At 39.5% G+C, this 23002-nt stretch overlaps 1 protein-coding gene across 1 annotated transcript in view; it reads right to left on the bottom strand.

Annotated features, from left to right (window-relative positions):
- The window catches only part of LOC110956887 (phospholipid-transporting ATPase ABCA1-like), a 218153-nt gene that overhangs the window by 87089 nt on the left and 108062 nt on the right, over nt 1-23002 (bottom strand). The window contains exons 33-36 of the mRNA XM_022202644.2: nt 16642-16736; nt 13913-14018; nt 8289-8363; nt 4686-4855 (exon numbers count right to left, since the gene is read on the bottom strand). Of these exons, the coding sequence (XP_022058336.2) occupies nt 4686-4855; nt 8289-8363; nt 13913-14018; nt 16642-16736 (446 nt within the window). The remainder of the gene's footprint in view (nt 1-4685; nt 4856-8288; nt 8364-13912; nt 14019-16641; nt 16737-23002) is intronic.

The following is a 23002-nucleotide window of genomic DNA, read 5'->3' as shown; positions in this document are numbered from 1 at the left end:
GGTATATATTTCTCATTAATGAAATGCTGCCAAAGCTGACATTGCTACAGATGACAGAGGAAATTGGAAGGCCTTATTTTAGTGTCAATGCAGACAAAGGAGCAGCAGCAGCAGAGACCTCATGGGAATGAAATGGTAATTTTTGGTGGCACTGACTTTTCCTTCTACCTTCACAATTCTGTGGATCCTGACATCACTTGCAGAGAAATCTGCTTGTGAAGCACATTAGAAGGGAGAATCACTCGATATTAGACACAATTTTGGTGTCTGAGTGAGTCATTAGAAACAAATTACTATCGAAATAACCGGTTTAGCAATTGTCTATCCATAACTTTATGAGCAAGTCAACGAGAACTATCAATTTTTGAGTTGAGGTTCTTATATTTCAAATTATTTTGACAGGATCGGGTGACATTTGTGGTTTTCGGTGTCCCTCTGTGCCTTTGTTGGTTCTCTGTAATTCATCACTTCTGAAAATTTACTTTGGTTGGCAAATTACAGTAGAGATGATAGAAGCATAGCCACAGACAGTAAATTGTGGGTATTTTAGCTAAAATTGGATTTGTGTACAGAGCCAAGTACTTAAAGCTGCATTGAATGCTATTTTTGCCACTTCAGGAGAAGGAGAACAAGTTGAAGCATCCATTTAGACTTATGTTTTTGGTCTAGATCTAGTTTGGTCTTGACAACTTTGGAGAAAAATGCATCTTCAGCTGCTTTCTTCACCAGCACATTGCTAGCTTTGTTTGTCCTAGTAGCTACATTGCATACAGATGGTTTCTGAGAGTGTCTTCGCTCAAAACAGTTTAGCGCTTCAGCTAAAATAAAGCTAGTACAAGAAAAAGTACTCGAGCCTTTAAACCGAAACAATGAACTCCAAGAGAATAAAAAATTCTGCAGAGCTGAAGAGTCTGATGGTATATTTTTGTGGTTTGTCAGTCTGGACGGAAGTTTTCACATGTTCCTATTTGATTCATTGTTCATAATTAAAAAAAAAAATCTGTTCTATACATATTGGCAGCATATTATCTCCTCATATCCATAGCTATCTAATCATTTATATTAAAATAAATCCTTTATCGTGGAATAATGGAGCAGTAAAGTAACATCAACATGACTGAACTCAGTTACTAGCAATACCAGAAACTTTACTCCAATAAACCTCTGTAAATTAACTGTCAACAATATTTATGTAAGCTGTGTATTAAAATATTCCTGTTTGGCATCCCAGTATGATGAGTTAATGAATGTTGACAGCTCTACTTTTGTCTGTGCCAGCTGGTGGTCAGTGCCCATCTTCAGAATGAAGTATTGGGGAAACTTCTCAACTACAAGCAGGATAATTAAAAGTGATCTGAATCTAAGGACTGATTGGTTTCTTTCAAATTTCTTTTAATTGTATCTATTTGTAGATGTAGACAGACCTAAAAAAAACAGGCTGCAGGGGACCAGCGTTGTTCACGCTACTGAGCATCAACAAGCCACCTGGTCATCGATCAAACCCCTAAAAACTCATCTTTGTGTATAAAAGTTACATATTTTAAATTAATCCCATCCTGTGTTAAACCGGCTGAGGAATACCTCTACAATGTTACTTCTAATGCTAGACATTGAAAAGTTGTAATAATGGAGTAATTCAGCAGATTAATGAAAAAAGAGGGACCCCAAAGGTGACAGGATTGGTTTCTTAGGTTTGCTACATATGAAACCCCTAGTCTCAAGATCACAACCGTACTAGAACCCCCAGCCTTTTTTATTCATTATACGTCTTCTAGCAAATAAAAGACACGGTATGGACACGTTACACTGGTAAAAAAAAAACCTGTAAAACTTGATTTTCAGCAGAGAGAGTCCTGGTTTAGAGGTCTCTTGACTTTTGGCCAAACTGCAAACTTTTCCACTGAGGCTAACAGACACCGACAAGACTTGGGTTCTATTATTCATTTAGTTTCAACTCCTCTCCAAAACGATTTATCTGCGTAGAATCTCAATCATCCAGGTCACGGTAATTCTAGGAGCTAGAAAGCAACTGGACATTGGAGAAACGTCTAAAAATATCACCATTTGGTTTAAAATACAACCCTCTCACCATGTGTTTGAAGCTTCTCCTTCATATGCTGGGTAACCAGGGTTACAAGCCAACGCCATCTAAAACATAGTCGGAGCTAGAAAGCAACTGGACATTGGTGAAACGTCTTCAACAACCTAAAGATGAAGTCCAGCTGCTTCCCGCTGAAGCTCCTAGGATTCTCTACCTAAACATTGTTGAAGACAAGGCAACTCACCCCATGTCAATGACACTAACAGCAGGACAAAGAGATCTGCAACACTCGAGAACTGCTTAAATTGGCTTGAAGAACACGATCGAGAGCTTAAGATGGTGGCCTGGGAACTAAATTGAAGGCAGTGCATTGACAGAGGCTGCATTGTGTTTAGTATTGTGGCTTGTTGACGTGTAGCACTCTCATTAAGAAGTGGGTGAAAGTGACATCACATATAAACATACAGATTTACTGCAACTGCTGGTGCACTACGTTTGTACCCCACCTAGTAACAAAAGATAAAACCCTTTGCCATGCTCCTCCTACAAAAAAATATCCTAGAAGAAATGCTGAAAAATATATATTGATAAGTAGAGTTTCTTCATTGTGCTTAGTCAGCAGCTCAAGACGACAACTCGCACACTTAATCACCAATGAAGAAGTGTCCGGGCTAATCTGGACATCATAGTTCATAAATTGCGGTCATCAAACGCGGCACAGAGAGGTAGATAGCAAAGGAGGTTCATCCTGGATCTATGGCAAGCTGCTTGTCGTAATTATCCCTAACCCTGGTGCAGCCTCCGACTCTAACTCAGGCCTGTCGTCAGCACCTGAACACTACATAAATACGCTGCTGAGGATCGGCGCGAGGAGTAAAACTACTGTGATTGGTAGTAGCACTGCACTGTATGATAATCTGCTCCTGAGGAATGTATTCTGATTCCATTAAACATAGTGATCAAGTCAACAACGGATAACGTGGCTCAAAATCAGTAGCCGTGATAACAAAACAAAACAGTACACAGAGAGCCATTAGATCTATATGCTATATATTATGATTTAGCACGTCATTAATCTCTGACTCTCCTGGGAAGCTGTTCTCTCGCCAGCCCAGGGATAAAGCATGAGGAAGGGGAAAAGAAATAGTACATCCTTGCAAGGAGCTCCCATGGGCCTCCAAATCGGTGCATACTCAAACAAATCCCCCATCTATCTATCTGTCTCATGCTTTCTGTTGTATTGTCTCTTACTCATCTGTTCTGCCGGTGTCTGCTTTTCTTTTTCCATCACTTCATTTTTTTCCCCCCTGTCCCTCTCACCCTGCCTTATCTGTCTCAGTTCCCCGGTCCTCATCACTCTCTCTCCTTCTCATCTCATGATACATTGTCAGAAAATCAAAATCAGTGTAGGGAAACTGCAGGTTTGGAGAATGCTGTTAGAGCTTTTTTTTTTTTTTTTTTTTTTTTTGCAAAACTGGAAATGTAACATTGCTGAAGTCTTTCTCAGCTGACATTGGGCAGATTTTGAGGACAGTCTGCCACTTAAATCACAGGGTACTACCATGTTATATAGTACCCTAGAAAGAAATGTATACATAGTATGGCAAAAATGCCAGACTGTCCAGCTACATCTGGTAAGATTTTGCAGGATGCAAGTCAGAATGCTTTCCTGGTCATTCTCACCCAGAAGGCAACTTGAAAGAACAACAATGACTACGTTTTGAGGTAGGACAAGAGGATATTAGCATAAACCACTGGTTTAAGTTTTCAGTGTTGTTTTCTGTTGTTGTTTATTGTCTATTTTCGGTCACTTTCTTGTCAGGTTTAGGCCATAAAACTATGTCAATAGGTTTTGGGAAATATTGTCATACTAAGAAACTGAGATAAGGTTTGGCACAAAGCTTGAAGCCATTAAAAATAACCCCATTTGGGTTAAAATACAACCCTTTCACAAATGCTTAAAGCTTCTCCTTCGTTTGCTGGGTAACCAGGGTGACAGGTCTACTCCATCTAAAACAAAGTTGGATGACTGAAGAATGGAGACAGTAAAATGATAAAATAAACAGACAGGTTGATTAGAAACATGTATGTAATGCATGACAAAGAAATATAACCCGGTTCCCTTCCAAATGAATCTGAGAATTAAACCCAATTGTATAGAAACTGAATTTTAAGAGACTGTGTTGGACAAAGTAGTTTATCCCAGTTCTATGCATACTGCACGAAACAGTACATGCTTTGTGAGAGCAGTTCTAGTAATATACTTCAAGTAAAAAGCAAAAATGTGGGAACGCAGCCATAGAGAGAGACAACCATCTGCACTCACATCTCCAGGTATCTGAGAGTCTGCACTTAAGCTAACCTGCATGTTTTTTGGACTGTGTAATAAAACATGGTCCACACAGGCACAGAGATAACATACAAACTCATAACCTTCTTGCTTCTTGCTGTGAGGCAACACTATCCACTGCACCACCTTGCAAGCTGGTTGCTAAATGATACTATATTTTATATTTTAGGAGCTTCTTCTGCTCTGCTTGTTCTGACCTGGACCCCAACAAGGTCCAAGAGAGGCAAGAATACTACTAACAGCAAGGAGATTTCAGCTAAAATGTGGCAGCTTCTTTCAGGCCTGATGACTCACAGGGCGGCGTTGGAGAGCTGCTCCTTGGTCAGGTTGAGGGGGTGATTGGAGATGGAGATGCCGTACTCCCGTAGATCCTGTCCTGCTGGCAGATTACCTCTCAGGATGCCGTTGTTGGCCACGTCGAGGAAGGACACCATGCTGTGCCAAGCCTCGTTGTAGAACCACACCTGCCGGGGGAAGGAGACAAGTGTTGGCACGGAGAGCAGCATGCAGAGGCTTTGCAGGAGCTTCGGATGTCTCCTAGCAACTACATCTGGCAGTGCCACGGGAGGTTGATTTGGTCGTGGACAAATAATGTGGAAAAATTCAACAGGCGGGTCGTGAAAAGATTCGAAAATGATAGAGTGTGGAGCAGCTGGAGATCAAACGGTTAGATTTTGTGGAGAACATTAGGACAGTTTTGTGCTAAATTACGTCGTCCAACTAAGAGGAAATGTGTTGGTGTGTTTGGTGTTGTTGGAGCAAAGAAAGGGACAAAAAAATGGAAGAACTGGGAAAGAATGAGTCTGCTGGGTGTGTTTTAGCAGCTTGGTTGTTGTGAAGGGTTCTCAAGAGCTGTAAGGACACCAGAAAATCTTTGCTTTTGCACAACAGAACAGAAATGGAAAAGGATTTGGTGTAGTCATTGCATGGTCTATTGTTGTTATTATAGTTTATATTCTGCATTTTGTGCATATACATCCTTGTATCTCTAAATTATCAAAATACAGGAGAACAAAACAATACATTTATGTTGTCTAGAGAACACAAAGAGCTCAGAGAGGAAGGTTCAAATGACCCACAAAGTGTTTTTGGGGAGCTGACAAACATTACTTCACACTTAATGGAAGATAAAGGCCTGCAATAACTGCCACATCCTAATGTGACAAAGCATGCAGGCTGCAGAGTAAAAAAAACCCCAAAACATTTCTGCACACATTCGTTTTATTGTAAGTGATTCTCTGAGTCTGTGGCTGCTGGGGTGTAGAAGAAAAAGAATGGATGAAAGAGAGTGGGAGTGAGAGAGGACTCCCTGCTGATAGTGCAGCGCTAATTAAGAGTGGATGGTGTTTGAGTGTCAGCCTAACATAACACTGCATCACAGAGGAGGATATGGAGAAATGTGAGTACACACAGATGTGCACGAACACACATCTCACTCTGTGTTTGCGGCTCTCGATTTCCTCTGCTCTCGTTGCATCTCAGAAAAACAGATGGACAAAAAATGGATATTATTTTCTGCATCGTATTTCCCTCATTCGGTCGTTTTCTGAAAGCTTGGCAGCTAAAATACCCTTTTGATGCATTTGAGATAACAGGAGAAAGAAACAGTAAAGAACAGAAGTTTGTCGGCTAAATGCATGGTGCAGAGAGTGGAAAAAAATGGGTTAAGATATGATGTCAAGCCACATTTCCACTTCTGAAACTACTTTAAGCTTCAAAGTGTTTTAGGGAGGGACGACATGCTGCTCTCTGGAAGAGAAATAGAAGTGTGACACATTAACTTCAGCTTCAATATTATTTTAACATTAAACACAAATGTGCTCAACTTAAACAGTACTTACTTTGAGCCTGCTCTTTAATTCATTACACCGAGAAAAATGTGAAAGCACATTTATTTATTGCTGTTAGGGAAGCTCAGTTACTTAATTTACCAGAAACAATGGCTTTAAATTGTAGAGTTGCCCTTTATTTTGAATCCTTTTATGATTTGGATTGGATCAAGGCTGATCATGGCATTTTTAAAAAAAAACCTAACATAAGCCTGATTTGTTGTTTACACTCATTATCACACACTCGGGATGCAAATTTTGAATACTATTTAAAGCAGCATTATTAATCCGTGAACAATAGCAACACTTGAGCAAAGTGAGCTTTTACGCTGTGCTAATATTGCTATTTTTGCCATTTTTTCAATGAAGGTCACATTTAATTAATCAGAAATACAGTCTAGACATTGTTAATGTGGTAAATGACTATTCCAGCTGGAAATGGCTGATTTTTATAGGAACATCTACACAGGAGTACAGAGGAACATTTCCAGCAACCATCACTCCTGTGTTTTAATGCTACATTGTGTTAGCTAATGATGTTGAAAGGCTAAATGATGATTAGATTGCAATTATGTTAGCACATGAATAAAAGTGTGGGCTTTCATGGATAACATGAAATTGTCTGGGTGATGCCAAATTTTTGACTGGTAGTGTAAAACACACCAAGAGGGTCAATATTACGTGTGTGCAGTGCAACAGTCTGCAGTTTCAGAACCACACAATGACAAAGCCTGCTGTGCCGGTTAATGACCTTCAACCGGCTGGGATTGACTACAATGAGTAGTATGTGTCTGCAGCAGAGGGGGCTGTAGTTTCAGGACCACACTTTTAGGACCACCGTTTTTCAAGATAACCACACCTAAGACACTGGGTGACAGTGAAGATATCCCAAATTCCACCCAAACACAACCTTCTGTCCAAGTATTCGTAGTTTGAAAGATTGATTCCATCCAAATAGTACTGTCTGTCCTGCAGTTTAACTTGCTAAGAGTTGTATGTTCAGCAAAAAGCTAGCATAACTAGGTCATTATCAGGTACAATAATGATGCAATCCTATGCTATGGCCGTTGTTGTCATGAGCTCTCAAGCAGATATTTGAAAGCTTGTAGAGAGGTTTGACACGCTATCTACGACTTTGCTGTCCAACTATATTTGTGGTCCAACTTCGCCAAAAGGGTAATCGTTGCTTCATTACGTTATTCCTTAGTCATCCAAATCAGTAGATGGTGCTGTTGGAATTAACAGTGTCCTAGAAATGCAGTCTCTCTTTCCTGCAGACACATGCTACATATTGGGGTGTAGAAACGCTGTTCGAGTTGATTCCTAACGCAGACACATGAGCTCTGGCTGGAGTTCATTGACCATCACATAAGTCTTTGTCATGGTGCCCCTTCACGAGCTAAACCTCCACAATAATTTCTGCTTGCCAACAGTATTTAACAGTAAGAGCCTCCACCTGGTGGTGCAAGCAGGTACTACAGTTAATGAACTGTATGTTTAATGACATACACGTAGAGAAATAGGTTCCTGACCACCTACCTAACACGAAGGAATTTTTCCTTCATGCATTGCAGAGATACTCAACTGTCAGGGATACACATCAGATTGATTATATTATGTATAATATACTTGAAGTGTCTGAAAATGGTGTTGATTGGTGTTGGCAGGTGCTAAATATTAAATTACTCGGCTCAGAATGGAGCAAAACAACTTGATTAAAACATCTCTGCTCTTCAGCAACAGACTGAACAATAAGGATGAAGCCATTACCTACTTTTAAGGCAATTTATTCATAACCTGACGTGTCATAACTACCATGTCTCCTTCTAACAGTTTTGAAGATATATTCTATAGGTGTGAAGAGGAAAAAAAAGCTTCAATAGGAAGTTAAAAGCATCACAATTCATAATTATGTAAATTGCACAAGGTAAAAAGATGGGCAGAATGGTTTCAGGTTTGGTCTTCCACGGTCTCCTTGTCCCAATTCCCTTTAATCACCACAGTTCCTCCCCAAAAATCTGAACACCACCTTTCCTCTCATTCCATCTAATACAAATTAATATAATACCTTGACGTTTTCCCTGGTTCCCAGCCTCTTCAGCACCGTCTCAGCCTTCTGGAAAATCTGATCAGTCACATTATCCTAATGAAGATAAGAAAAACAAGGGGAAAAAAACTGAGTTGGAGACTTAATTGGATACACTTGGAAAACCACCACTGCTCTTTGAAATGCAAAACATGAGGCAGAGGGAGACAAGAATTAAGACTTCCAGAGAGCATTTGGGTTTGCTGAGCCACTTATTTTCCACAGACTTGTAGAAAAATGTCCCCCCTGTGATGCTGGCTACTTTTTCCTTTTTTTTCTGGACACTTCTGTTTTATTTAATAGTGCGAAATAATTAAAATCATGGGAGGCTGGAGAGAACATGCGACAAATATTCACAGTTAACAGAGATTGCAAAACACATAATCAGTTTTAGGTAGCATGACTCCGTTGGAAATTTGCCACAGATAGAGGGGAAAATAACTGCAAAAACAGTATTTTTCAGAGTGTCAGCAAGGCTTTGAGGTGAGGTGAGGAGATGGAAATGGTACAGAGATGGTAGACTGGACAGGTTACATTAAAATCTGCTCCACTCCACTCATGTTTCATGGGAAATGAGGCTTGGGATGAGGGCTTGAGATGACAGGCACGCGATTTCCAAAGTGTCATGTTGATACCATGCTGTTCAGCCCAGCTGTAAGAGTCCTGAGCACATTACATGTGTGATATAAATGCAAATGGACCTCCCATTGGACTCCGTCCTTTATCGGAGGGATGTAGCAGAGACGAGGAGCGGGAAGAGGGGAGCGGGGAGAGGTCGGAGGAGGTAAAGTGTGGGTGACATCTGGGGAGAGCAGTGGGAGGGCGGAAAAAATAAGACTGGAAAAATCAAGAGAGACATCCCAAGAATGCAGGAGTGTGTTCAGGTGTGAGAGCTGCACTGAAAATAAAAAGATGTCTCCAGACCCCAAGACAGCTACCTGAGGACTAGAGCGATCATACGACGTCGAGTGTTATTTTTTTCTATCCTCTCAGAAATTTGGAAACACTTTGAGACTGTATTCAGAGCACCTGACATAGATCCAGTCTGCTTTATCTGCATAACAAAATGTTTACACATCATTTCAGCGACGCAGCATGAGTTCTGCTTCCATATCTCAGTACAAAATAGGAGGGGAAAACCACCCACATCTAGGCTGACAGAAGAATTTGTGTTAAATAACAACTCCTCTGTTCCAAGTCATTACCTATTCATACACCGGGGCAGAAAACAAGACTCCTACTCTTGTCCGTAATGCGTCCTCCAGCAACAAGGGAATCTTTACTATGCTTTCTGTTTTGCCTTCACTCGGGTTTAATTGTGCCAAGCAGCAAAGAGCAGCTCAAATCGACGGCCTTCCTGAAGGATTAGCGGCGGCTGAAACGAGATGAGAAGTGGGCCAGCAGCTGCCTGGGCCTAATCCTCGACAAACTCCTCCCCGCTCAAGGACAATGACAAGGCTGGTTTGGCCGGCGGACTTGTCGGTGCCACGGCTCACGACACAGCAATAAAGCCACTCGACTGTGCGGCGACTTTTTTTCGCCAAGTGGCCGGCATAGTTCAGCGGTCAGACCTTCTAGGTGGCAGCGTGGTCATGCGGTCTGTGTGGCAGTGTGTTAATGTGTCTTCAAGAGTGTGAGAACTTGCCCAAAGGAGTTTATAGTTTATTAAATTAAGAGTTTATTCCCCTCAATAATTTAGATAATAAAAAAAAAAACCATTCAAATAAGTTGCAGGGAACAGTGTGAACTTTAGAAAGTCATTGAAGGCATCTGTTAACACTATTTAATTTAGAGCATACCTGCAAACTTAGTTTGATGGGTTGTGTTGACCTATAATAATGGCAGTAGGTGCATCAACTTACTATTGTGTGTAATTTAAACTTCTTCAAGTTGAGGAAACCTAATTATATTGGCTCGATAACTTCACTTTTCTTTACCTTAACGTCAAGATTTGGAGTCTCCTCGATCTTAACACACCTTCAGATGTTAAAACTGATGATTAAAAGTACCTTTGATTGTAGAGGGAAATCTAATTCCCGAAACTTAGTGTGGTTTGTTGGTTGGACCTAATATCAGGAGAAGCAGATGTAACTAAAAAAAAAAGGTTGATGCGAACTGTTACATTAGTTGTTTTTGTTGAACCAAAACATAATTTTTTAGAGTGTAAAATGCAGCAAAACTATAAAGTCTGATCTAACCTGCCTGTACTTTTATTCACTTAATTGTAATAATTTGTGTTTAGGTTTATTACATTTTATTTTTCTTTTAATATTTTTTTACTTTTTTGGCAGTTTTAGCCAATGAGTGAAATTATTTGACAAAATCTGCTCATTTTTTATGTTTTTTTTTTAATATTTTGAATTTAATCAGTTTAATTTACTTCTGCAGTTTACCCATAAAGGCATCAAGTAACCTCTGTGTATGATAAGGTGCTAAAAAATAAACCGGCTTCCTAGCCAACACGAACACCACCTACGGTGCATTGTGCAGTTCTTCATACTGCTACTTTTAATTAGTTTGATTTATTCTTTATTCAGCCAGTAAAGCTCCACAACATTTATTCCACATTTTTATTCACTTAATTGTATTTGTTACGTTTTAATTTTTCTTATCCTTTGTCATTTTCTGCTCTTTCAGTTGATCAGTTTTATTTACTCTGTAAAATTTGTGCACTTTAATTATCTTGTCTTTATAAGTTTTAATTTTTTATTTAATTGCCTTCTTCAGATTTTATTTAGTTGTATTTTCTACCTTTACCCACGAAGGACTCTGACTATCCTCTGTGTACGATAAGGTGCTGTATAAATAAAGTGGCTTGCTAGCTAACATTAACACCACCTACACTACATTATACAGTGTGTCATTTCAGATGCATTTTTTTCGGCTTAATTATCCAATTTTCAGCACACAAGCTTCCTTGTTCTTGCCGTTTCCCATCACCTCTTGCGACATACAACTCTATTTTTACCTGCAAGACACAGGAAATGAGATTAAAGTGAAATTTCAAAGCCCGCTTCCCAGTCGGCGCAGGTGGCTCAAAGAGCAAAAAACACGCTACTTCCAGTTAAGGCCTCTCATCACAATGCCTGCCCAGCAGCAGCAGCGGAGAGCCAGACATCTCCCAAGGACAGTGTAGCACTTTAATAACAAGGAATGCAGAGCTGGGATGGCTAATGCCCGGCCATTAGGGTTACATCATCCCTGCTGCTCGAATTAAAGTCACATTAGCGTCGAGATCCGGGAGACAGAGAAGGGAGCCTGGGTAGGGATGAGACCGGAGACGCCTGAGGGCAAAGCAATGTGCTGATCGCAAAGTAGTTTGAACGTCCAAAAATTTGAAATGTTAATGAGAGAGGGTGTTTTTGCAAGGCTGAGAGAGAGAGATGGAAAGAAAGGGAAGGAGACAAGTGACTCTAAACCTTGAGTGAGAATGTTAGAAGAATGCATGAATAGAATGGACTATGCTGAAGTAGATGAATAACAAGAAACAAACCTGAATGTGCCAGATTAAGAAGAAGAGGTTAAATAAAAATGAGAATGAAAAGGTTTGCAGGAACGCGTGTGCACTCAAGACCCACATTTCTTGATTTATTCAAAGCAATGCACAGGAAATCATCGCCTGTTGCCATGGACACTCAACAAAACGGATTTGGAGAATCTAAACCTCCTCCGTCCTTTGATTTCTCTCCTTTGTTTTTTTTCTTCAATTGTTGGAGAATTCAGCGGGGTCCAAAAGTCCACTACAAATTACAACACCTGTATCCAAGATACAAAGCTTTCTGGACAAAGAACGCAACACTCCAATTAGGAGAGGCACACTCGAAAGACCACTGGAAAACTGCAGCCTTGCCAGGAGAGAAAGGAGCTTCTGAACTGCCTCTCGTCAAAAATCTGGTCCAGATATTGAGTCACAATGCTGATGTTGAATTAAAGTTTGAATTTCAGCGTTTATATAGATCAAGAGGCATCAAAGAAATATATAAGAGTGGACAAATTTGACAATTACCAAAGGAAAACAATCGCTTTCTTAATTCCACAGTTGCTTTGAGGTAAATGCTAACGCTAGTTTCATGTGTTAAAGTGCAAACATTTGCTGTATAGTTGTGAACACAAACTACAGCTAATGAATATGGGATTGTCACTGGTTTTCAAAGGTATTTGGTCTTAAAGCAACATATTGTGACTTTAGTTGTGGTGCAAATTTCATGCCAATCGATTCAGTAGTTTAGTTGTTAAAGCCTTCTTATCATACTGGGCTGGTGTGTCTCAGTTTAGATCAAATTCAGGAGCTATGTTTCTGCACTGTCTCAGATTTTGTTCAGTCTTTGGAAATATGTTCCAAACCTCTATCAAATATTTTTGGTAGAATTTTGAGACTTGGGAATTTTTGTATTTTCTCCCTCAAAAAAAAGACATTTTAAGGGTTCAATATCTTCAGAAATATAACTCCCACAGCTGTAAAATTTAGCAAAAACACAAATAAAAAAGGTTTCCAGCTGATACAAATGGTTAAATGGACCCAACAGAGGACAAATTTTTACTTACTGGCTCTTGAAAATGGAAAAAAGTGCAACAGTTTCAAATGAGAATGGTATTAAGGCCCCAAACCATTCCTGTAAGTATGTATATATGGATTGATTCATATTTCACATGGAAAAAAAAAACAGCCTTTAGTTCACATTTCACCAACTTTTGAAGCCTCTAGAATCAGTAGAATTTCATGTGTGGCAAGACAAGGTCTCAAGGTTCCATTTTTTTGCTATTTTGGCAAAATATGAGTCTGTATTTGACCACAAAAACTGGTGTTTATAGGGGTCTGCATGTTGTCATTATATCTGCTAAGTTACAAGTGGTTTCCATGTTGTCTTCAGATGGAAATCTGCATCAGATGGAGGCCATTCATAGCAAGCCCTCGTTTCAAAACTTTGCACTGCTTTTTCCCCTATTTTCAATGGTCAATAATCAAAAGTTTCTTCTCTGCTGAAGCCATTCAATCATTTGGATCTACTGGAAATAATTTTGTCTGTATCCTCATCGAACTTCATGTGTGCAGAAGTTTCTGGAAGCCAATAGGAAAAGTCAGAGAATTGCTGAAGTCATAACGGTTGATCCTCTAAACATCATGAATCTCAGTCCATGCAGTAATTTGGACATTTCACAGAATAACAAAAATCTCAACTTGTGGATGGAGGCAGAGGACTGTTCATTATTCAAATTTTCCGGCCCCTGGAAAGGTAATTCAGTCTAGAGCAAAGAAGTAGACTGACATTCATCCCTCTAGAGCCAAAATGAATCGACTAAAATGTGGATTCATTTTAGTCACGTGGATTTTTGTTGCTGTATTCATACAAAAGGACAACTTTGATAATATTTGGTTCACAATTAAGGTGTCTTTGTCCTCAGTTTTACATCTATACTGTATGTTGCAGCAAAACAAATCCTCAGGCTTCATTAGTCTTTGTTTATGCCTCTGGGCTAGAAGTGAGAGTACAACTTGGAACCTTGCACTGCAATGTACAACATTTCTACTCTGTGAGAGGAATCCATGTAAAGCTGTGGTATCAACAAGTTCAACCCTGTAAAAAAAAACGATATTTATTACATACCCGAAACGAACTGAACAGGTCTTTCAGATCTCTGAATACGGCTTCGATCTCTGTGTCGTTGAGACGGACTTGGGAGTTGATTTCTCCAACAGAGATCCCTCCATACCTGGAGAGGTGGGGAAAAAAACAGAAAAAAGTTGAAGGTTTAAGGGGATCAAAGCATCGCAAATCATCAAGGCCCTTCTGCTTGACCAACTCTGATTTCCTTGGAACTTTTTTAGCAAACTCTTTCGAATTGTATCGATAAAATTTTACCTTCAGTTACCAAAGATATTTCAAGATTTTTAAAGAAATGCATGTCAACACACTTTCAGCACACTGAAAAAGCTTTAATATTCACTGTTATTTCTCATCATGCCGTTGATCCACAATCTTAAAGAACATCAGCACCTGGTTTTGTCTCTTAGAGATTGGAATCTGCTGTGATGGGACTATTTTACACACTATCAATCAGCTATTTCTTAGTGTTTCAATGATGTGTTTATACGAAAATGCTGCAAATAAATCAATAAGTGTGAACTCAAACTCATCTGCAGTGGTGCCATAACACATTTAGGAAAGTCTGCAATGGCAGAAATCTGAACACATTTCAGGCTTTTCTCCTCGACACGCTGCAATTACTGTGTGAGGCTTTCGCTGTGAGGTTTTAAACATTATTTCTGTCACAGATTTTCAGGTCTTCATTATATCCTGAGCAGGAGACAAATGTATCACTAGTATGATCCTGTTAGGAAAGTTATTACTTGAGGGAAATCATATTACAAGCTCTCTTGTCTAACTACTGTGTAATCTTTTACAACACTTATTATTTAGAGTAAAACAGACAGCTTATGTTATTGCTACAAATCCCCTTTTAGTGTAAATTACTAAAAATGAATTTTTTTAGCCATGTATGCCTGTATTTGATAGCAGCAGTGGAGACAGTAGAGAAAATGAGGGGAAAGAAAAAAGGTTTGACAAATAAAAAAGGGTCTGGCTAGCTGGGAGTGAAATCGATGACATGATTTTGTGGTTTAAGTCCTCACCATTAGGCTACTGGGGTGTCCAAGAAAATGACTACCTGAAACGACTTTAAAGTGATGCCTTTATTCGGTCGGACTGCCTTAAATCCCTGCAGCTGATTTACTGTCAAACTAAAGCCAGAGCTGCTTCTCTTTTTTCAGAAAGCATTTATTAAGAGTCATTAATGAGCACAAAAGTCTTTGTCATGGTGCCCAATGTTAGCTAAAAGCCCACGGTGCTCTCGTGAGAAAACAATACTGTCTGTAGTCCAAGCAACTGCCTCCTCTGGTCACTACAGCATTAAATACAGTTTAGAAATTGCCTCATTGATGAATAACAAACTAACCACTAACCAGGTTTATCTGAAAAACTTTTCTTACAACAGTTTTCCGTTTTGTATCTACTTTGGGAGCCTCATTTTAGCCTTGTTTTATCTTTTTTTTTTTTTTTAACTAGAGAAAATGAACAACTTTCGTCCACATTCTTGCAGGATTAGGGGAAACCATTACAACCCTTCAGAGGAGGACATTTAGGAACACAAAAAAAATATTGAATCACAATTGAAAAGTTTCCATTAATAATTTAAACGATTAAAAATATATTAACCAATGAAGCAAAAGACATACATGTCAGAAAATGTATTGTACGTTAGCTGGAGTCTCTGGTTGCTCCACCACTCAAAGAGATGTAAGACTGAAGCTCGTTTGTTGCGTTTACAACTGTAGCGACCCGAAGAGCTGCTGGCTCGGACATCAGGTGGGAAAGTTAATGCCTAAATCAAAACGTTAAACGAGCAGCTTGTTACTTCAGTTGTGTCATTATATTTGATTGTTATGGATGGTTGAGATGGGGTTTTTTTTTAGTGTTTGTGTGGATGAAAACATTGTTGAGCTTTAGCTAGCAATGGGCCACCATGACAGAGACTCTAGTGGTGGTTAATGACCTCTGGCAAACGCTCATGTGAAATAAGTGGTTTTCAGTCTTTAATTGTATAAATAAGAGCTGTTCAGATGAAGTAAAAGTTGTTAATGTCATGTGATGTTCAAATGTCTCTCCTAAGCCAGATGGCTTTGTGGCAAACTCAACAACACTGTATTTCAGTCAGTTTAACAATTATTTAACTATTGATAGTTAACGTGGCCAACAATCAATTGTGAAAATTGTCTGAAATTTGCATCACTGGTATGTACATACAACAAATAGCCTGTCAAACTATTTTTACTCCTAAGGACAAAAGCTTTCTTACCAGCTTTCAGAACTACAGTGGAAATAATGATGTGAACAATACATTCTGGAGTCCTGATTGAACATTCAAGGACTGAACAAACACATCAGCCCAACGCTTACAATTAATCATTTCTCTCACTGACAGTTTGCTCTAAATGTTTTCATACAGTGAAATGACAGGTTAAGGGAAGCGTATCAAAGAGTGGCTCAGCAGGATTTGTCAAATCATGACAACTGCATAATGCGTTGGGATGGAAACGACAGCATGGTCGGCTGGACTTTGTCCTTTCATTCACACTGCACTCAGCTGATCTTCTAAAAATGGATCCAGCAACATCTGAACAACAGCACGGCTGGTAATTTGGCTCTCTTTGTAAATAAAAGAGAAAAAGAAACTGGTGTCCAAAGCACCTGAGCAAAGCTACTAGTTTGAAGCTCTACCAGATACATGAAAGCCCTTGAAGATGAAGCATATCAGCATTCAAACTGACATACGTTACCTTCTTTTACCAGAGTCCTCAAAAGTCTTGATCAAGAAGTCTGTCATGTTGCGTCCAGTTAAATTCAGTATAGTGTCTGTTGTGTTCTGTACCCTCTGTTAAAAGAGAAAAAGAGAAAAAGTTGACACGTTACCACTTGTAAAATAAACATTCAGTTCTAGTTGACAGTGTTTTAAGCTTAAATCCACTTTAATTGTGTTTTTGTAGACTCTGTGGCATCAAAACAACCATAAACAGACAAATTATCATTTCAAAAGGCTGATATGGTGAATGATTTAGCAAGAAGTTTCATCTGGAGTTTTGTTTTTGGCCAATAAATGAAACCCAATTTTCATTCTCCTCCTGACGAAGGAAAAAAAAAACATCTATCACACTGTTAAATGCTACGCTTTTTTTTCCAGGCTATTTGCTACTTTCATCTCCTGTTGGACAGCAGGATTACAATGGGTTGATCACAGTGCTTTTTATTGAAAACAACTATTCCCTGCTGCTAAAGATGAGATTCAATAGAGCAATACATTAAAGTTGCAGGCTGCAAAACCTGAACAGTGCACTGAAAATGCCCCATGGAGCTGAGAGGAAGTTTAAATCCATGATAATCTTCTGCTTTTCAGTACGAGTGACACCTTTTTTTTATTACACTCCCTCCGGTCATCCGATGTTAACACAAAAAAATATTGCTTAGTGCAGCTTTAAGATGCAGAAAACCACTTTGAGAATGCAAGGTTAATCTGAAGATAATGTCTAGCGATAGAAGACTCTCATGCAGAACAGGTGCCTTTTATTTCACTTATGCAGGGACATAAAACTTTTGCATATAGCACTTAGCTGTGCCTGTGTGAGGTGGATTAGTGCAAAATACTGACCACAGGCTCACACAAATGCTCGGCCGCTCATAAAAACTCACCCAAGCGGCGCAGAATCAACAAAACTTAAGAGCCAGAACGTTTCGCAGGTGGTATCTGTTCATGCCACTGTGGAACACATCCTCACAGCCCTTTTCATAATAGTCAATTAAGCTTGGCTATGGGAAGCCTGGCTGAAATCTAGACCCCCCACCAAAGCTGGGAGAGCTGTGTCTAATGTCAAAGGACCCTAATTAGATGCCCTTCTGCGGCGAAATGGCTACATTCAAACATCCAATTAAGCGAGGGTGCGACACACTGCTATGAATAAACTCCACCTTGTGCAGAGTGATGCTCGGTGCAAACACACACCAACACAGAGACCCCAAGCTGCTTCAGTCCTGCTTATTTGGAGAGCTAACGCTATGCTAATTAGCAGAGTGATCCTTGATAAAGTGCAATTGAGACCCCCGACTGGAACACAATTTAGCAACACACGCCCCCCCGCCGGTCGCACCAGTTATCTGCCCTTGTGTACAAACAGTTTGATGTGCTGTTTAATCAGTTACCCCTGTGCGTCAATTACCTTTGGGTGTGCAGACTCATTATTTCTCACTTACATCAGATGACTTTAAAGAAAACAGGTGGGTGATTGCATGAAAAATCAATCAACACCTCCCACTTGACCTCCTCAGAAACTGCAGTTTTTTTTTAAGTACAACAATTTCACTATATTTAATGAAGCCATGCAAAAGTTTACCTTCTTACTATGACTATTCTAAGAGTTACAGGCCCTTAAAGTACATAGAGATGGCTCTAAATACTTTTCCTCATAACTTAATAACATAGGAGATAGACACAAGAATGTAAAGATTATCTTAAGGGTCATTGCCTATAACATGTAAACAGAAAGTTTCCACCTGACCCTTTCAGAAACCATTGATTAAAAAAAAAAAATCAACAGTAACTTCAGTATATTGAATGAAGCCATGCAAAATTTTATCTTGATACTCTTATTAGTGTCAGTGTTACAGGCATTTAAAGTACATACAGAAGGGGAAATACTTTCATTAAAGTTATTGTTTTCCCAGCATTTCTGAGTCTCATAACTTGAAAGTACTAGACATAGAAATGAAATGTGCAGTGATGGAAAATACATTTAAGCTCTGCTAAAAACTGCAACCAAATCAATTTTACATACACTCCAGTTGTCTCAATCTAAAGACAAATCTTAACAAGTTCCCATTCTTTCAGATTAATTAAGTAATTATGCTGTACATTCACTGTAACATGTCACATAAGAGCATCCAAGTCAAAAACAAGATGGTAATCTCACTGAATCTTCTCTCTTTGTGGTGAAACATACAGAAAATACTGAAAACCAAAAGTGGGTCAAAGGTTCTTTTGCAAGAGTAGGGGGTCAGTGGCTTCTGTCTGACAGATACGAGACTGTGAAGAAAAGGCCTCACTGAACCCAATGTCAAAGCAAAACCTTCAATTTTACATCCACTTGTCACAATCTAAAGACTAAATCTTATTTTTGTTCTGCCTATTTTATTTTGTATCTAGTTCTGGAATAGATCTTATCTGTACATATCCATAAGTCTAACCATCAATGAGTCATAATGTGAAATGTGTAGGTAGTCCTGAATATATCTTTAATTTTTTTCTCACTGGATTGTTGCATTTCTTGTGTTATTTATGATGATTCACTTGAATAAATTTCCCCAGTGAGGGATTAATATGTTATCTCATATCAAAGTTTCAACAGCAGTGTAAAAATATGCCTATAATGGAATTTTTTTTAACACATAAGAAGTCGTGTCAAGAAGATGATCCTGGTATCAAATGTCAGTAAAATGATCCTTTCTTTGTCTACAACTTGTTCTGACCAACCACCTATCAGGCATGTTTATATGAGCCTTCAGAGTTTACCCAAAATGTATTTTTTTTCAAGGATTTCTCTGGTGAATTATTAGAAAACAAACACATCCAGGGTACCAGTGATTGTTTCTATGACTCTATGGCATAGACATTAAACTGCTGTAGTTTTACTGTTCAAACTAAAGTTGGTTAGAAAGAAAACGAAACAAACGAGATTTAGTCTTTAGATTATGACACTTGGAGTGGATGATAATTGATTTGGTTGCAGATTTTTACAGACTTCAAATGTGTTTATCAAACTTGAGAATTTGTTGCATTTATCTGCTGATCTGATAAAGTTATCAGCATTAGAAATGGTGGAAAAAACAACAGAAATTAAAATTTTGACTCAATCTATGTTAATCTGAAAATATGTACAGTATGAGGGTAAAACTTTACATGGCTTAAATACACTAAATGAGTTGATCAGACGATTCTAAGAGGGTCAGATGTCAGCTTTTTCTCAGATAAAGTTGAGTTTATTTGAGAGGTAACAGTTGGTAGGGAAGGACTTCTTTCAATTCTGTCCATTGCTTCAATACTGCAATTTACTACTGTTTTAAAGTAAACGGCGGTGTTGAACCGGAGTGTATGAAAGTAGCAGCAGAGTGAGGAGAAAATTGATATAAAACACAGAGGAGGAGGAGATTATAATGCAGATTAAACTCGCTGCAAAGAAGCCAATGGGAGAAGAAAGCAGAGGAGGAGAACTGTATGGAGGAGAAAAACATAAGTTTCAAAACTGGGGAAAAGACACATAGAAGGAGAAAAAGGAGGAGAACTCGAATCACAAGGCAAAGAACAAACAGAAGGAGAAGGCAGAGAAAGAAGAAGAGGACCCATCTGGCTTATGAATCAGAGATAAGGAGGAGGAGGAGGAACGGCACAGCAACCTTGGCTTATCTCTGAACAAACATGCCTCTCTCTTCGAAAAAGCCACAGGAAGTGAGAAACAAACAAAACCAAATATAAGAGCTTTTTACACTCTGCTGTGTGTACAATGAGTTTTACCTGGGCATGCAGGCAGCATGAGTGTAATTATTTTGGCCTTGGTCCATATCCCCCATCAAAAAAGAGAGGCTGGAATGGGAACATTTTGTGGTTGTGTAATACCTGCATCTCCTGTTCATTACCAGTGTGTTTGGCATTCTGCGCATGGCATCAGTTCTCCAGCTTGATAGCTGGGTAAGCAAGTCAGGGTGAGGGGAAATGTAAACCAAGGAGTAATCAAATCTGTTGAATGAGCTGGCACACACTCGAGCACCGGGGAGATAAGACACTGTGCAGCGTTCATATTAATCTGGGTTCTACTGTGCTGCACCTCTAATGTAAATTTCTGGTTTAATCTAGCGCAAAGCACAAACAAAAGCAATCTTCTTTGATTAAACATGCTATGTTCAGTTGTACACTCACCTATTTTACAAGTGACGTACAGGTTAATTGTGTTTTTATGCATGTGTGGAGGTGTTTTTATAACAGGAAGTGTTGGTGGTCTATTGTGTGATTGTGTCCTTGGATTGTTCATGTGTCTCCATGCGTGTCCAATGTGCTCACATCACGACAATCATTTCAAACCGAGCCAAACAGTGCCAGGAGATAATAGCTGGAGTGGTTCTGCCGGGTTACAAGCCACAAAAAAACAAAAAACAAAAACATAAAAAAACACAAGGCCGCTCATGAGAGATTGAGTTGTCTAGATTTTCATCCAGGATCGTTTCTGTTGTGCCGCTATCTCCCCCTCCATTCATCTCGGCTCGCAAAGTCGATGACCTTTCCCGCTTTTGTTTTTCCGGCCTGCCTTTGCTTTCTGCTGCACCAAAATGGATCCGGATGTGTTGGTGGGGAGTCAAAGGGATGAATCTGCAGTGCCGAGCAGAGAAAGGATGTGCCAAGGTGTTGTCTTCGCCAGGTTGGTTATGGATTGGCGGGCTTTGGAGCCAATCGGCACCTAGCTGGATTTGGTCTTTCAGCGGTTGACAGCAGGTTTACAAAGAACAGCGTCTGAATGAGGTGCAACAATGACACTACAAACACTTGTGCTGGAAGACTCCCCAACAAGCTAATGCAGATGGTAGCAGTTGTGCTTTCAATGCTGAACCGTCTCTTTTTTCCACACAAATGCTAACCAAACTTCAATAACTTGATAGATGGGGCCAAGGAGAGCAATCTGCAAGCTCGCTGTAGTTAGGCCAGTCTCCAAATGATAAAGACATCAATCGTAATACGGCGAACGTGTCGGCTTTATCAATTCCTCTGCACGCATGGCGGCCTATTCATCTATGAAGGTTAAATATCACCAGTGAACGAGAGTCAATACCTCAGAATTGATAGTGGGCTTACTGTTACTTGCCATTACCATGGAAACAATGATTTCACACCACCTCCCGCGGCGGCGTGTCCATGTTTTCTCCCTCGTATTTTCTGCGGCTTCTCAAGGGCATATTCGCAAGGATTGGCAGGATAAAAGATAAAAAAGAAAACTAGTGTGAAGCTGGTACACTTTGTCATGATTTATTCAACAGGGGAGGCTTTCAAGTCAAAGGGAATACATCCTCGCAATGCGCTCGGCTTCTGTGGGTGGTCTCTGCAATGGACGTGCTTTCATTTATGGCCTCCTGTGATGGACGGCGGTCTACAGGTACAGTAAGCAACACAGTCGTGACGGTAACACTGAGTGCACATGATGTCTGTTATAACTCAACAAAAGCATCTCTTCTCTCTACTTGCAAAAGTTGAGGATCCTCAATAACACAGTTCTATCTCATGACCTGGTGTGCTGCTCTATACGCCCAAAGTGTATGTTATGACCGACTGGTGGACTACGGTAAACAGCAGGGAGGCAGCAGAGGTTGGAGAATGAAGTGTGGGAGGTTAGAGGTTACAGCTGAAGAAACTGGTGCACTATAATTGTCTAGATGCCAAAAAAAAACCTGAATCAACGCCCCACTTTGTATTCATCTTACAATGAAACTATGCTCAATCAACAAACTACGCTGAGTCACACAATTAAAGGTATTTTTTATTAGCAGTTTTAATCATCAGGTATGCTAAAATAGAGAACGGGATTTGAGATACTGAAGTCAAGGTGAAGAAAAATTTAGCAAATTTCATTGAGTTACCTTGGTGCATATTTTAAAACACTGCTGGATCTCAGCTTTAATATGTATTGGAGTCGGGTAAAGATTTATTTGATGTCACCATATTTTTCTTTCCTGCTGGGCTCTCTTTTAATAGAAGGTTTGAACAAAAGAAAATGAGCAACTTTGTGTTTCTGGCTGCCTGCCGTCCCTCTTGGTTTCACTCTTTTTTTAAATTAATTTACAATGGCTAGCCAATCACTGGCAGTGCATGAAATGATGCAGTAGGATCCCCTGTAGTGGCTGATGCGCAACTTTGCCATCAAAACTCATACACAAAGAAAACAGCTTTTGAATAGCTGTACACTGTGGTGACCTCCATGCATGAAGGGGTTAACTTTTTCTTTCTTACAAAAAGGTTCCTGATCAACCATTTTATCACAACCTATAAATTCACACGCTATGGCAGCGGTATGAATCTTTAAAGATTCCAGATGATGAAATAAAAGGCTGGAA

Source organism: Acanthochromis polyacanthus, chromosome 23, assembly GCF_021347895.1.
Source record: "Acanthochromis polyacanthus isolate Apoly-LR-REF ecotype Palm Island chromosome 23, KAUST_Apoly_ChrSc, whole genome shotgun sequence".
NCBI classification, from domain to species: domain Eukaryota; kingdom Metazoa; phylum Chordata; class Actinopteri; family Pomacentridae; genus Acanthochromis; species Acanthochromis polyacanthus.
The sequence above is the reverse complement of the archived record's forward strand: the minus strand, read 5'-3'. Positions and strand labels throughout refer to the sequence as shown.